Genomic DNA, 16,965 nt, shown 5'->3' on the forward strand with positions numbered 1-16,965 from the left:
CATTTCATTGCCTAATTATGGTAGAATTTCACTAATTCCATGCACTTACAGGTGTAATTTTGTTGTATTTCCCACGAAAATATCATTTTCCGTGGGCGCCGCCATCATGTATAGTCGTAAATCCCTCCTTTTAATAGGAGCACCATCGGGAAATTGAACACGATTTTAAAGCTTTTTTCACTGACAATTCACTTCCAATAAACGCCCCCCTTTTGGAAAAATGCAACGCCCCCGGGGCGTTTATTACAAACAATACGGCATACAGGATAACAAATTCTAATTTTTTCGTAATTTTTTCTGATTTTTTTTCCTTTTTTAAAATTAACTGTGAATGATCCTGAAGTTTCGTAATAGGTCCAGTGGTTCTCCAAGGTCGCCGAAAACTTTGGAAAAAAAAAAGAATAAAAACAAAAAAAAAATTTTTTTTTTTTTTTTGCAATTTTTTTTCTGTGACCTCTGTGACCTTTCTGGGAACGCCGTTCCCGCGGTTTTTGGAGGCCTGGCTCTCATGATCGAGAATTTAATATTTTGGCTATAGAGTACTTTACTATGGTTTTTCAGTCGGACAGCGGTGCAATTTTTTACACCGGAGGTTATTTATTCTGTTAATGTTGAAATTTGAATGAAAGTTATTTCGATGAGTCAACTGTATCTTTTGAGCAAGATTTGCGTATTTTGGACCTGTAGTCTAAAATTTTGCTGAAGTGTAATTTTAGCAACATTTTTGATGCAATCGCTTGTCGTGATCGGCTGTGTTTACTTCTGACCTTCCATTGCTGTACACTGTGTCATGCCTCAGCGAATCCGACTAGATTTTGAATGCAAAGGTCTCTAGCCTAGAATGTGAAGCTATCGGTGAGCAAATTCTTGGCTAGAGTTCTCGAGCAAGCCTGTATGTGTGTGTCTGAGGGCTGATGACACACATTCGATGATGGGTGTTCCGTTAGTTCCAGTAACTGTAACTCGGCATACCGAGTTACAGTTCCCTCTATTAACATCTATTCCACAAATGAGAAACATCACAATATGTGGGCTCATTTTGGGCTCTGAGGATGTAGCTGAGGAACTCTCTCAAGGACATTTTGGGCATGCACTGATGATTTTAATCCCATTGTACCAGGGTTTGGGCATGCACTGATGATTTTCATCCCACTGTACTAGTCTATACTCACAAAGTTGAGGTACCGTAATTGATCTACATTGATCTCATCTTTTGGGTGGGTTCAAAATTCCCTGAGTTGGCAAAACCTGCAATCTGCATGGGAGTAATTTACTTAGGGTCGTGCGCCATGAATTGGGGGCCAAATGTGTTACACACTAAAAAATTGAACAAATTTACATGTTTTTGTACTTGCACTGATCTAATTCATAAACTGTTCATCAAAATCCTATAAAATTATCACTGTAAAGCTTCGAGTACCGTAGATTGGGGTGAATAGGGACAGTTTTGGCACTCTCTAGATTGTAGTTTTTTTCCTGTTGCCCCATGAGCTAAACTTTTGAGGGCATATATTATGTCCACCCATGATGCCTTTAATCCACCATTATAAAAAATTGAATATATGTGGGGGGTATATATTTTTTTAATAAAATTTTGGTGTCCCTATTGACCCCCGACTTCGAGTACCGTAGATTGGGGTGAATAGGGACAGTTTTGGCACTCTCTAGATTGTAGTTTTTTTCCTGTTGCCCCATGAGCTAAACTTTTGAGGGCATATATTATGTCCACCCATGATGCCTTTAATCCACCATTATAAAAAATTGAATATATGTGGGGGGTATATATTTTTTTAATAAAATTTTGGTGTCCCTATTGACCCCCGACTTCGGGGTCAATATGGACAGCACTGGTTTTGATAAGGAAAGTACAACTTTGAAGGAGTGGACTTGCATTTGTACCCCCACATGGAGGGAAAAGGGACACCAAGTGAGTTTTAAAAAACAATAGAAACATGTCAAGGTAATTCATACCATCATAACTGATTAAAATCGGATTTCTTGACAACGTTGATCAGGCTCGTCAGTACAAGAAGAGGAGTGGTGGGGTAAGGGTGGCTGGGGTAGGGTTCTGGGTGGTAGGAAAGTAGGTGGGTAAGGTAGGATGTTGGGGTAGTGGAATCAGGGTGGTGGGGTATAAGAAAAGGTATCATGGTGGTAGAGGTAGTGGATAGGATGATGGTGGTGGAGCAGTGGATAAGGTGGTGGGGCAGGGGATAGGGTGCTGGGGTAGATGGGTGGGGTAGGATGGTGGAGTGCTGGGGTAGGGTGTGGGGTAGTGAGTTCTGGCAGTGGCATGATAGTATTAGGGGTGGATGAGGGTGGTAGCCGGGGTAGGGTGGTGTGGTAGTGGGGTAGGGCGGTGGAGATGGTAGGTTTAATGAGGCTAGTGGGGTCAGGGTGTGGTATAGTGATTTAAGGGTGGTGGTGGTAGGGTTAAGGTGGTGGGGTAGGTTCATGGGGGTATTGGGGTAAGGGTGGAGTAGGGTAGGGTGGTAGTGTACAATGTAGGGTGTGGTGGGGTAAGGGTGGTTTGTAGCAAGGGTGTCCCTATTCACCCCGTATTAGGTGACTTTTTCCTGAAAAATATTTAAAAAATTGTTATAAAAATTCCTGTCAGAATTACTAAATAATCTTTTAGAGAAAGTTGTAAGACCTAACAGGCTAGGTCCTGGTGAATTTCCAGCTCATTTTCTAAAATAGTGGCTGTGGGAGCAGGAAAGTTTTGACCACCCCATTTTTTAGAACTTTTTTTAGATAATTTTATTTTGGACACCCTGTATCCTAAATTTATTCTTTAACATCTGCTGAACCATTTTCTAAACACTATTTGATTGCTCTTTCAATATGTGGAAGAAAAAAAATGTGTTAACCAAATGTGAAAAAATGAGATTTCAAAAACTTTTCTCATTTTTGTCCCTATTGACCCCTGCGTCCCTATTCACCCCAATCTACGGTACCAGGAATACACACATGTATACAAACAATTGGTCAATATACAGGGTGCCACAAACGTCATATAGGGTGGAAAAGTTGAATTTTTGTTCAAAAAGTATACTATTTTGTTTCTCTCTTATTTACATAATCACCATAAACTTTTTTCCTCCATGCCCCACACAAAAAACTTATTATAGTTAGAATTATTAGTTAGCTCTTTTTAAATAATAATAATTATTATTAAACCATTTGAATTCCTCATCAAATTTCCATCCAAAAAATGTTAACTTTTACAGCAGTGGGGTAATTCCTTCAAGATATATGACCTTCGGAGCATAAATGAATACTTAACACAGTAACGTACAGGAAAAGCCTAGAACCCATGACACAGAATGCAGCACACTTGCAACAAATTAACTTAGCTTGGAGTAAAACTGGTCTCATTTCAAACTAGACATAAATACCAAAACAATGGCACCGGTACATTATCCATCTCAATACCTTGCTGGGTTATGGCATTTTCACTTTTTGAGATATTGGTGGGGCTTGGCAAGCATACAAATTCACCTTAAGTTAGAATAAGGGTTTTGGATACCGCGCTATTTTATTCCTTCCTATTGGTTGTTCACAAGGGAATAACAAATCAATAAATGAGTTGGGAAATCTTTTCATATCTCAAAACCAGCTCTGCCAACATACAATCCATTAATTTGTGATGATGCTCACAAAATTTTCATTTATGAATTTAAAGACTGATAAAACTAACAACTATGTTTTTCTTGCAGTATGAAGATAAAGAAGAGGTAGTACTATGGATGAACACAGTAGGGCCATATCACAACAGACAAGAAACGTATGGTTACTTTTCCCTGCCATTTTGTCGAGGTGACAAAACCACCATCAGTCACTACCATGAGACTATAGGAGAGGCTTTACAAGGCACTGAACTAGAATTCAGTGGCCTTGATATTGATTTTAAAAGTAAGTCAATGCTGCTTACTGCCGAAATTCAACCTAATTATTGGTGCTCATGTGTGTTCTTTAAGGAGTCATCCAGTGAAGGCACATGATGGAGTATAATATTTTACAGTCATACTGGACATTTTCCCAGGAAAACGTACCGTTTAAGAAACGTTGATACAAAGTTATTAAACGAATTCATAATCGTCATTTTTAACTCACCACACAACCAAATTTTAAGATATTATTATCTAAAATTTGTTGAAATAAACAATTTTAATCACAACATATTTAGCCCTTTTAAAAATCTAACAGGTTGAAAGGGATTTACCAATTCTAGCAGTGCAAAATCACACCATGTGCAAATATGGTAGTTGCGAGCGTGTTAAGTGTTCCGGTGCAAAGGATGTGCACACACGGACATCATTGTACAGCGTAATTCCTCGCTACATCACATACTGAGGTCATTGATGGATATCAAGAACCTCAGCGCCAGTGTCCGTATCATCTAACGAACAGTTTGATTGGGACGCACATATGGTGTAATACGATTATACGAGGTTGTTATGAATCTCATTTAAAAGGGCATTTCGTGATCCACAGCCTCATCCCCCCACTTTTCTCCCAAAAAAAATTTTATACCACTGGAAACCTCGGGCTACATAATGTTTATGTACAAAAAATTTCTTGCAGATTATTTCATTTAGCAAAAAATTGTCAAATTTGAATTATGTTCTGGTATACCGGAACGAAATTACTATATGGAGCAGTGTAATACGCATAATCATGCATAACTCGCAAAATCAGAATCAACTGAAATTTGGGATTTTTTCGTGGATATCTACTGAAAAATGTCATAAAAAGAGGATGCTACAATCACGAAATACTCCTTTAAATGACACGTCTTGTAAAATAACTTGACATAAATTTCTGATTTGTGTTTCTTTTCTCTGTAGTTGATGCAGCTCAGACTAAATATTGTGAGGTAGAATTGACAGAAGACAGCTACAGGGCATTCTTGTATGCTGTAAAAAATCACTATTGGTATCAGATGTACATTGATGATCTACCAATATGGGGTGAGTAGGGTGATTGGACAAGTCACACCACCAGGATGAGTGGAAAGCTTATCGGTAATAACTTTTGAAGATAATTAATGGCATTTGCTATATTCAGGGTTTTTTGACAACACTGACTGCCATCTACAGTTTGTCCACGTCCAAAAATTAATTTGATAATCTGAAGTATTAGTCACAGCAGATTGAAGAGTACTTGATTTATTTATAGGTAATAACAAGGGAAAGAAAAGCAAGGGAAAGATGCACTGTTCTTGGCTTTCCAGTGGTGACTGATCAAAGTCCCTTTGTAAAGTTTAGTAGCCTATTAGGTGAAAATGTGGATTATTGCTGCTGCATTGGGGGAGGGGTGTCTGTGTTCATTCCATACTCCAAAAGAAATAGTTACTGAAGTGTGACTGATCAAAGAAGTAACAGAAATGTTCAGTGCATTTGTTTTGTTGTCACTGCTGTATTGGGGGGGGGGTGTTCGTGCTCATACCATACAGGACCATACCCCAAAAGAAATAGTTACCAAAGTGTTTGAAAGGGAACTTCAATTAACTATAAATATTGAAATGTTACATTGCAGGTATTGTTGGTGAAATAGATGAAACAGGACAAGATTATTACATCTGGACACACAAGAAACTAGACATAGGTTTTAACAATAACCAGATTGTAGATGTCAACCTGACTAGTGAGGTCAAAGTGAAATTAGAGAAAGGAATCAAGATCCCATTCACATACACAGTGCAATGGAAAAAATCCAATGTGCCCTACAAGAAGAGATTTGACAAGTATCTGGATCCAAACTTCTTTCAACATAGAGTAAGTATTGTAGAATAATAATTGAGTTTATCTAAGAGGTTATCCCTCGAAAGGTAGAGCAGTTTAGGGGATTGGGCGCAGTCCCCTGTGTAGGAAGTACAATGCCGGTTGCGGGTACATCGTTGGCTACAATATTATTGCGATGTTATATCATGATGGCAATATTTCACTGTACTGTCAACGATGTACCTGAACTTTATGCCCCCTAATGTAATGCACGACCCCAGAAATATTGTCGCTCATTAAGGCATAGGCATTTTACAGCTTTGTTACAAGCTTTGATATTGCCAAGTTACTACCAATATGTATTTTGTTGGTCATTTTGTCACCTGATGGTTACTGATTGTGTTGCATAAAAATGTAAACTTAGTGTGCATTGCATACTCAAGCATATGAACATTTCCTAAAAGGTATTTGCCTCTGATATAAAAAAAAAAAAAAAAAAGCACTGTTTTTCCATATGAACATTTCCTAAAAGGTTTTTACCTCTGATTTTTTTTTTTTCAGATTCACTGGTTCTCCATCTTCAATTCTTTTATGATGGTTATCTTCTTGGTGGGTCTAGTATCCATGATTCTGATGAGGACACTCCGTAAAGATTACGCCCGTTACAGCAAAGATGATGATCTAGATGATATGGTCAGTAATATCATTTATTGTTTGTTTATTTGTTTGCATGTCTCTTTCCAACTAAAAACATGCAAGTGTTTGTCTCATTCTTTGTCAGCAAAATGTATGATTATGATTTACCCACTACACATTTACTTCAAAAAATCATGTTTCATTTTGATATGAATCTGTGTGTGGCCATTACTTGCTTGCGTACATCAGTCCAATAGGTTTGTCCTTGAAGTATTGATTTTGCCTGTATCTCATTAAAATAATTCCATAGCATGCAATCAGTAAAATAAGTAAGTAATTTGTAGCAGCCTTTGAAACAACCAAATTCACCTAGGCAAATTACCTAAGGGCAAAAGTTTGGTGTGTATTTCAAGGCTGGATTCAAGGCATTTAAGGGGGTACTACACCCCTGTGGTAAATTTTTGACTATTTTTGCATTTTTCTCAACAAATAATAACACACTGGTAAAAAAAGTTATGTATATTATTGGGGCAAGGAATCCAATTATTACACTGAAATTTCAGTGACTCAAGACAAGCGGTTCAATATATGATAGGAAATGAGGTACATCTTAGCGGTACCTTATTTCTTATCATAAATAACGAACCGCTTATCTTGGGTCACTGAAATTCCAGTGTAGTAATTGCATTCCTTGCCCCTATAATATACATTAATTTTGTTACCAGTGTGTTATTAGTTTTTGGAAAAAATGCAAAAATAGACACAAATTTATCGAGGGGTGTAGTACCCCCTTAAAAGACTGTAATAGCCTTGGCACCCTTGTTCACACATGCCTAGGTTTACTGCCCTTTTAAATTCTTTCTAACAACTGATTTTTGAGGAAATACAAAAATAAAAAATAAAAACAACACAACTTATGGATGGGCACAATATTTTATTGTCAAAGTGAATCGCAACATCTGCTTAATCCAAAACATCTTCATGAATGGAGTGCGCATTTTGTAACAGACACGGAACTAGCAGGGATCATGATGCTTTGCATTAAATTTGAATTCATAAATTCAGCAAGTATTGGAATGTATGCATAGTAAATAGACAGTTCAACCAAAATGTTGACTCAAATTAATTATTTTATCTTGATATGTACTACCAGGTCAAATCTACAATAGCTCCCACTTGTCACTTTTCATGACCAAGTCATGAAAGTAAAATGTTAATCATTATAATTGAAGACCGAATTAAAAAGACTAGTTTGGGCAGGGCAAAGGTGTGACGTGATTAGTTGCTGACCTGCGCAGTAAGGCATTTTTGGTTAGGTTGACAGGACGTCATACGCAAACTAGTCTGTAATTATAGGATGGTGAAGTTGTGTACAATCTAAACCATTCTAACATGTTGGCGAGGTAAGGGCTGTGAATGCACACTAAAGGGTTCCATTTAAAACTCTGTACACGTTTAACATGGCCAAATCGGAGCACAATTCTGCAAGTCGTTTTTTTATTATAAAATTATGACAGGTCAACTCTGAGATGTTATCCTATACAGTAGTTATGTGTCTATAAAAAAAAATAAGCATGTGGCAGCATATGATATTATTGCTTTGACTAACCAAGCAAATATCAGGGTTTCTGTTACAAGGGATTATTTGCTGAAATAGATGCTTGTTGTGAAGTCATATTATTACCAAGGCTGTCAGTGAAGTCATTGTTCCTGTGTTGGTCTAGTGTAAACATAAGGAAGCACAATTCTTTTTAAGTGGATGTTATCATACTACATTATTTATCATACCTTTTCTGCTCTCTCTGAGTTTGAGGGAAAATGGTTCAGTGTTTAGGTCTATGTAGTTAGAAATTTATCTTACATTTCCCCTTTATTATTTCCATTTATTGATTTATTTTCCCCCTAACTAAGGTGGGAAATAGGTAATGTTAATTGTCATACTCCAGCCAGTAGGATCCCATTTTTCTCTCTCTAGAGTGCAAAAGTACAAATGGAGGGATAGTATGTGCCCAACAACACAGTACCAATGATTCTATTAAAAGTAATTTATATATCAGTCTTGTGTGAAGACTTGTTCAATGACCTTTTGCTGTTTAGGTATTCAAGAAACAGGGTTGCTGATTTTTTTCTATTTAAAAATCAGATTTTTTTGGTTGTATTGATTCCAACTTTCCAAGAACTGGTATACCCCATGATAAAGTCAAGAGACCAGCGGAATGTTAGACATAATGGTGCTATCCTATCAGGTATTTGCAAAAAATCAAAATGTGTTTTTACATGTGAAATTTCAAAGAAAAATTTGGGAAAATCGTGGAAAAAACCGGTGGAATACTGCACCTTGAAGATGAATTTTTAGCAATAGATAAAATAACATCATAGAGGTATTCAAATTGTACCCAAAAGTTGTAGAGCATTCGGTATGAAATAAAACCGTCATTCTAAGAAAGAAATGAACTTATATTGATCAAAAATGGTAAAAAATGTAAGTGATTTAAATCAAGCAACCCTGTCCAGAAAGGCAGAACAAACTTCAAAAGCATATAAACAAAATTGATCTAAGAAAAATCACTTTTCAAGAGAAAACTTTTTTCCTCGGGTGCGGTTTCGAACCCCCGACCCTGCGGGTGCCACGCCCGTGCACTGGCCTGCCTTGCCACGGGGGAGTAGCTTGCCCGGTCAAGCTTTCTGTGCCCATATGACTGTTCGCATGATGACGCAATAGCATCACGTGGGATACCTGCTTGTGCCTACGCGTTCTGAATTGAGGTTTTTTGGTGTTTAGTACGGTTAGGGTTAAGGTAAACATATAGGAGGAATTATTAAGGAGGTTATTAACCCTTACGCCCTCGCTGTAAGGGTTAATAAAGGAGGAAAGAAAGAAAGACGAGAAAACTTTTTTTCTCGGGTGCGGTTTTGAAGTTCCGACCCTGCGTGTGCCACGCCCGTGCACTGGCCTGCATTGCCAAGGGGAGTAGCTTGCCTGGCCAAGCTTTCCGTGCCCATATGACTGTTCACATGATGACGCAATAGCATCATGTGGGATACCTGCTTGTGCCTACGCTTTCTGAATTGAGGTTTTTTGGTGTTTAGTACGGGTCGCATGTCATAAGTTGGGTACAATTTCCATTACATGGTCAAAAATGACAAAAAATGTATTTTTTGATATGTTGTATATATTGACAACCTCTAATAATTAACACCATTTTAAATCATAACACATGCTTAATTTATGAGATAATGCTTAATTACTAATTAATTAATACACAGGCGTCTATGTAAATCTCAATTTTCAAATGCATTTTTCTCAAATCGGACCTCAATTACATAAATGACTGTAAATTTTTATTTTATGCAAGAATGTCATCAGATTTGGAGGATATGTTCTCAATACATTAATGCTTCAAATGAACTATTTAAAATAATTGTATGCGTATGTTAATTACATTGTGAAGGTCAATGACCTTTTACGAGTAATTAGCGAGGACGGTTATTCTATTATTGAGGAAATGAATATCAAGAAGAGAAATGTACATTAGCATGTTGCTAAAAATACTAAAATTCAACTAGGATTTCATCAAAAATTACAAAAATGGAACATATAACCCTTTAAGGTGGCGCTACGCCTGTTGATAAATTTGTGACTATTTTTGCATTTTTCTCAAAAAATAATAACACACTGGTAACAAAAGTTATGTATATTATAGGGGTAAGAAATCCAGTTACTACACTTGAATTCCAGTGACTCAAGATAAGCGGTATGTTATTTATGATAAGAAAAGAGGTACTGCTAGAATGTACCTCATTTCTTAACATATATAATGAACCCCTTGTCTTGAATCACTGAAATTTCAGTGAAGTAATTGCATGGAGTCCTTACCCCTATAATATACATAACTTTTGTTACCAGTGTGTAGTTACTTTTTGAGAAAAATGCAAAATTAGTCAAAAAATTTATCAGGGGGTGTAGTACCACCTTAAGTAGTCAGTAATTGTTTTAGTTGTACAAATTCAACATTCAAAGCTGTCAATACATCATACCCTCACAAGATTTGAAAAAAGTAACCAGTAGTTTTGACATGCTGACATGTGAATTTTCACATAGGCCCTATATTGCACACTCCCGCATCCGCCTGCTCCACATCCGCCTGCTCCTCCACCCCTGGCATTTTTCGTTTCAACTGATGTGATTTTTTTATTGAATAATGTATAATTATATGCTTCAGTAGACTGAAAGATTATAAAATTAGGCTTAAAATGAGGTATCAACCACTGCTGTAGGCTATGGGGTTACGGAAAGCCAATCAAATTTGTAACGCAATTTTCCGAAAAATGTAATCCCTCCACCCTTTTTGCATGTACCCAACTTATGACATGCGACCTACGGTTAGGGTTAAAATCAAAATAGATCATTGGATTCATTAATCACACACAGATAGTCACTAATCATGTTGACCCAAATCATTCCATAAACCTTTTATTTCGTATTCAAAGGTGAAGGAAAGCTGAAGAACAAGATCTTACCAGACATACGACTGTGTTGTATGTTTGTTAGTTGAACTGAATGTGTTGAATGATTTTGTGTAAGAAATTGAAGGTTCCTGTCTGTAATAACAAACTGCTGCCTGCTTGGTTGGTTTTCCTGTTTCCTACTGACATATTCCCACACACTTGGGAACATGTTCAGTCAGTAACTGTGAATAAAAGCTGGCCCTCTGTTTATAAATCTATTAGAACTTAATGACTTTTCAAATGTGTAGATTTTGGTAAAGAAGCCTGGGTAATGTCACCTACAAAAACATGGCACACTGTTTCAGATTTGTTTGATATTTTGTTCTTAAGATTTGTTTGAGATTTTGGTTCGTACACATGTAGGATTTGTTTGTTTTTGTTTTGAGAGCAAGTTTAAAATAGATCCCTACTACCTAGAAACAGATGCTTGTGAAAACAATATCTGAATGTGAAAATAATACTGATGTTAGACGACTATAATGTTTTACGCTATTATAGGTACTGTTCTCCAAGAATAATACTGATGTTAGACGACTATAATGTTTTACGCCATTATAGGTACTGTTCTCCAAAAATTGTAAACAAACTTGTGACTTTTGAATGCTATAATTTAAAAAATAACAAACAACAATATGATAATGAAAAGTTGTAGTATGCTGGCATACACTAAAAATCTTAATGGTGCATTTGTTATTACCTGCAAACCCTTGCTAAATACTCTTTCAAATATTTTGTCACTTGTAGAATGCTGCAGCAGGAATAGGCAAATTGTTGGCTGAAGTGGTCAGTAGTAATGCTTGCACCATAAAGTTTGTGCACTTATCCAATTATTAATTGCACACACAGCCACATGTACGCAGAATTCCACACTATGCTAGCAATTGTGAATTCTATTTTCAGCATACACATTGTCACTCTGTTAGCTCAAACACTTTAAAAGCAAATACCTTAAAATGGCTTTACAACATATGCAATGACCACACAATTCTCTGCCAACAACTGTACTTTCGCATACATGGATATCTTTTTGGAATGAAACTGTCTATTCCCAAGGTTTTGGTTTTAACTTTTTTTTTATACAACTATAGTCCGGTAATTTATTTTCATAAAACTGAACATTTTGCCAAATTGATAGCTGTAAAGAAAACTTGTTAGCAGGGGTAGCGTTTTAAGGGGTCTTGGGGTCCAGGACTCCTTGATTTGGCAAGTCCCCGTGATTTGGACCCCTTAATTTTGTGCGTCTGTGTAGAATTAGATGCCTGGACCCCTTTATTTGCCAATTTGGACCCCTGGCCTCAGCAGGTCACCGCTAACCCTGCTTGTTAGATACTGAATAGTGGAGGAACTGTCTATTCCCAAGGTTTTGGTTTTAGCTTTTTTTTATACAACTATAGTCAGGTAATTTATTTTCATAAAACTGAACATTTTGCCAAATTGATAGCTGTAAAGAAAACTTGTTAGATACTGAATAGTGGAGGAAAGTTTTGATTAAAAATGCCATTTTATGCAGTTCAGACTACTGTAAAGTAAGGTATATTCATGTGATGAAATTGTATGAAATTTAACCAATATATATATAATATAAGACCTGGTCAATAAATGTGTAATGCTAATTAAAATACAAAATCATGTACCTCTTAAATAGTTGTTGGTACTGTTTGAAATTGTGCCTTGTTCATTTTAGAATGAACTGTAACAAGAATACTGTGCTCATGCTGTAAATGTGGAAATCTATCTAATTAGTAACCTGTTGGCCGCATAATTTAAAGGGAACAGCAACAGCATTTGAGTTTAAATTACTTGATACTTTAGGTCGGTAAACATACGTAGGGCTTAATCTTTCTCGAGAGAAGTCCTTTTGAGAAGCCCTCTTTAAAGGACTTCTCTAGGGAAAGATTAATCCCAACTCGAGCAATGGCATTAGGATGAATTTTTGCTACTAAATTGAAAATGCAAGGTGCTCATGAATATCTTTTAGCTTAAGTTACTAATTTTTTAATTTGCTAATTTGTTGAGACTCATCCCCTCTGTGTCTTTGTGCATGTAACTCCTGGTTGGAACACTTTCTCTTTCTTTGCTTCGTTCACTCTCTGCTCACTGGTGCGTGCCCTCACTCACTCGGATGATGATGGCATCCACTCACTGACTCACTCGGGGACTTACCTACCGCGTGGGGCCCGCCGGGTTGATTTGGTTCTTGTGTACATTGTTCTGTATGGTAACTAAATGCAGAGGTTTTGTGCACCGATGAAAGAGTGTACCAGACTTGTGTTGGTAAGCACTGGCCAAGAGCTAGCGATGCTTTCTTGTTCTGCATGCTCTTAATCCTACATTTGTATCATTTAAACCATCAATTGAAGCTGCACTAGATGATATGCCCTTGATCTCAAGAACATTACTGTTACACCCAAAAGTTAAAACTAATTCAGATTTGGAAATTTTTTTATGTATGTACCATATAAGTAGCAATACATTTTTAAAACAATCTGATAAAGACATAAGACTCAGATTGTTACTGATACATTCTTGCGATTTGTTGAATAAAATGTACTTTGAAAACCAAAATATGATAGTTGCCAAAAAAGCAAAAATTCAGGTTTTTATACTGTTTTACATCAAGAGATTTATACATCGTGCAAATAACATGTTACTGGATCATCTTGACCATGCTTGTATGCTTACATGATCCATCAAGATTTTCATATGGCTTGGATATACAGCAATCGTATCATTGTGGATTTGACATCATTTCCCTTATTGCATTCTCACAGAACAAAATTAAGTTTAATATTCTATAGGACTAATCACTGTTTTTGAAGCTATGCGAGATATTAATAAGAAAATAACAAAACAAGCAAATGCTCACCCTGAGATCACTGGATGCTGCTTTAATGCTTTCTAATTATTAGTCAAGTAATTTGATCAAGTTTAGTTTTAAGTTGCTCTTATATTTTTGTATACGTTACTCTTTCATTTCAAAATTGTCAGTGAGTTTATCCCTAGTTATTGTTGAAAGTTTTCCAACCTACATTGTATTTGTTCTTGAATTCAAATGTTTGTATGTGGCCTTGTTTGTTTGTGTTGTTCCTGTGATCAATAAACTATGTGATGCATATTTTAGTGTAAATTTTAACTAATTCGCACAATCAAGATGGATATCACTTTCGTGAAATTTTTGTGGCTCATCAGAGCATCACTTCTACACTGGTTGGTTGCAGGCTTGACATTTTTCCTCGATGTGATGCAACTTTCCTTTATGTGGAAAAATGTGACACTGTAACTTCTACCCACCTGTATGTTGTAATATAACAAAACTCAGCTAAATTTGTCCCTAAACAAGTCTTGTTGTTAATCTTGGGACGTTTTCTTTTCATTTTATTTCACAGGAACGAGATCTAGGTGATGAGTATGGATGGAAGCAAGTCCATGGTGATGTATTCAGACCAGCATCATATCCAATTTTATTTTCATCTCTCATCGGTACTGGTTATCATATTGTTGTTGTATCCATGTGTGTCATCTTGTTTTCTATCTGGGGACATCTGTACACCGAGTAAGTATTACTCCATCTAGAGGAGAGTTTTGTAAATGCTTTTTAATTCTGCAGAGCTAATTATATAATCTTGTTCTTACTTGTTTGCTCTCCATCTCTAGTGCTCACTTGCGTTCTCTCTCCCCCCCCCCCCTCTCTTTCTCCTCTCCTCTCCTCTCTCCATCTCTTATTCTTAACGAATTATGAAATCTGCATCAAAATTTGTGAGTCACAGAAAATACAAACTATGACATGCATGTGTGCTTTTTTTTCAGTCGGGGCTCCATCTTGAGTACTGCTATATTTGTGTATGCGGCCACAGCACCTGTAAATGGCTACTTTGGAGGTGGTTTATATTCCAGAATGGGAGGTAAGATATGGCAGAAACAAAATTGCCTGGCTATTCTAATTCCCTCAGTTAACAGTGTGACCCCAGTGTTATCTTTTAAATTCTTATTCCTTATGCGATTAAGTGGCATGAATGTTGGCAAGTCCTAAAGTTTACTGATAACAAGTGTAGTATATGCTGTGGTTGTAAAATTGGTAACCCTGTCAACAAGGAGTAGGATCAAAAATTCTTCATTCCCCTTACCTGTTAGGCCTACATCTAAGGTCCGTATGCACAAAAAAGTTAGACCGGGTCTAAAGTTAGACCTGGTCTGAGTACAATTTTGTTCCATCCGATATGGTCCTTTATTCTTATTTCCTTCCTAGAGTAGCTAGCAAATTCTAAAGATTTTAATGCAATGTTCAAAAATATCACAAAATAACTTAAGCACATGTAAAGGAAAATGTCCTTTCTCCTGGGACTAAATTCCACTTATACCAGGTCTAACTTCAGACCCGGTCTAACTCTTTTGTGCATACGGACCTAAGTGTTTAGTAAGTAAATGTAATCGCACAGTGATATAAAATAATTGCACATTCTTGAAATTTAGATTGAATTACTTCAAGCTTGGATTTGCTTCCCCATGTATATGTGTATTGAATTCCAAATGTAGTCACAGCAATAATTGAGGGGTTTTTTTTTATATTCTTCTGCAGGTAAAATATGGATTAAACAAATGTTAGTGAGTGCCTTTTTAGTACCATCAGCAGTGTGCGGCACTGCATTCTTCATCAATTTCATTGCCATCTACTATCACGCTTCCCGGGCTATCCCATTTGGCACAATGGTAAGTTCAAAATTGAAGTGATTTACCGAAAGTAAAACGAGTGGATGTCAGGATAATCATTGTGATATCCAACCAAAACAAGAATTCAGGTTATTGTGTTCAGGACATTACAGCAGTATTTGTTCACAAGTCGGAAATTATAATTCGGTTTGATGTGATTTTCATTAAATTGTAATGAAATTAACCACATAGAAAGGATATGTACAATTGAATATAAATCTGACTTGTTTTGGTTGATAAATAAGCTAAAATTTTGAAACCCTTCCAGTAGATATTCAAATATCAGGAGCCTTTTTCACAAAATGTGATCAATCTTGATTTTATGGGACTTAACATTTGATTAATAAGATTAAGATTTATTGGAGTTTTTTAGAATTTGGAATTGACTGAAGAATCTTTAACCATTACCTACCCATGTATCTCCAGCAGCTGTTTGCATGGCGTCATGTGTAAATCAGTGTATAAAGTCGAGGCTTAATGATTTTTCCATTTATCATCCTTGTTCACAGAAAGAGTACTTAGAACTTTTTACAACATTATAATTTGCCTTCTTGATTTTTTACAGGTTGCAGTTTCAAGTATCTGTCTGTTTATCATCTTACCACTGACTCTCGTAGGCACAATTCTTGGGAGGCGCTGTCTGGACAGCCTAATTTCCCATGCAGAGTCAACGCTGTCCCTAGACCAATACCAGAGAAGAAATGGTTTATGGAACCGGGGGTTATTGTAATGCTGGGGGGTGTATTACCGTTTGGCTCTATCTTCATTGAAATGTAAGTTTTAAACGTCGCAATTATTTAATACTGAGATTTTTATGGGTACAGACCACATAATTAATTTTTAAATTTTGCATGCAAAGTAGGGGTCATGATTCTGACCATAAGTCAAGTTACCTCTTGTTTTGAAGTATACATTTTATAGTGTCTTTCTAAGAGTTCACATATTTGAAAAATCACTTGCATTTTCCTTCTACTTTTATGAGAAAATTAACAATATTAAAATAATCAGATAAAAAAAAAAAAAAAAATGTATATCTGATGACTGTTAACCATGTTTTGACCCTTTGTGTTCTTGCGCAGATAGACGTAAACATGCAAACATTTGCGTTTTCTTTTCAAATTTGTAGAGATCACTTTGTCAAGTTCTATTAAAACTAAATTTTCAACATAAACTGATTTAGTGGTATGTACCCTTATTGTGACACTATAGAACTGTGAAAAGCTTTAACAAAAAATATGTATCACAGTATGATAATAAAAATGAATTAAACCACTTATGGCCACGCGTTTTGAACTCGCCACCCAAAAATGGTGGTTTTGTTACGCTTTTCCAAATCGAGACTCGTTCAAATTGTTATATCTCTGCTTAAACAAAAGGTATTGTAGTG

At 36.3% G+C, this 16,965-nt stretch overlaps 1 protein-coding gene across 1 annotated transcript in view; it reads left to right on the forward strand.

The window, feature by feature from the left end:
- The window catches only part of LOC140158482 (transmembrane 9 superfamily member 3-like), a 28,726-nt gene that overhangs the window by 3,537 nt on the left and 8,224 nt on the right, over positions 1-16,965 (forward strand). Inside the window, 9 exon segments of the mRNA XM_072181578.1 lie at positions 3,720-3,915; positions 4,851-4,973; positions 5,542-5,780; positions 6,288-6,419; positions 14,258-14,424; positions 14,679-14,773; positions 15,448-15,578; positions 16,144-16,210; positions 16,213-16,351. Coding sequence (XP_072037679.1) covers positions 3,720-3,915; positions 4,851-4,973; positions 5,542-5,780; positions 6,288-6,419; positions 14,258-14,424; positions 14,679-14,773; positions 15,448-15,578; positions 16,144-16,210; positions 16,213-16,351 — 1,289 coding nt within the window.

Source organism: Amphiura filiformis, chromosome 8 (genome assembly GCF_039555335.1).
Source record: "Amphiura filiformis chromosome 8, Afil_fr2py, whole genome shotgun sequence".
Classification (NCBI taxonomy): Eukaryota; Metazoa; Echinodermata; class Ophiuroidea; order Amphilepidida; family Amphiuridae; genus Amphiura; species Amphiura filiformis.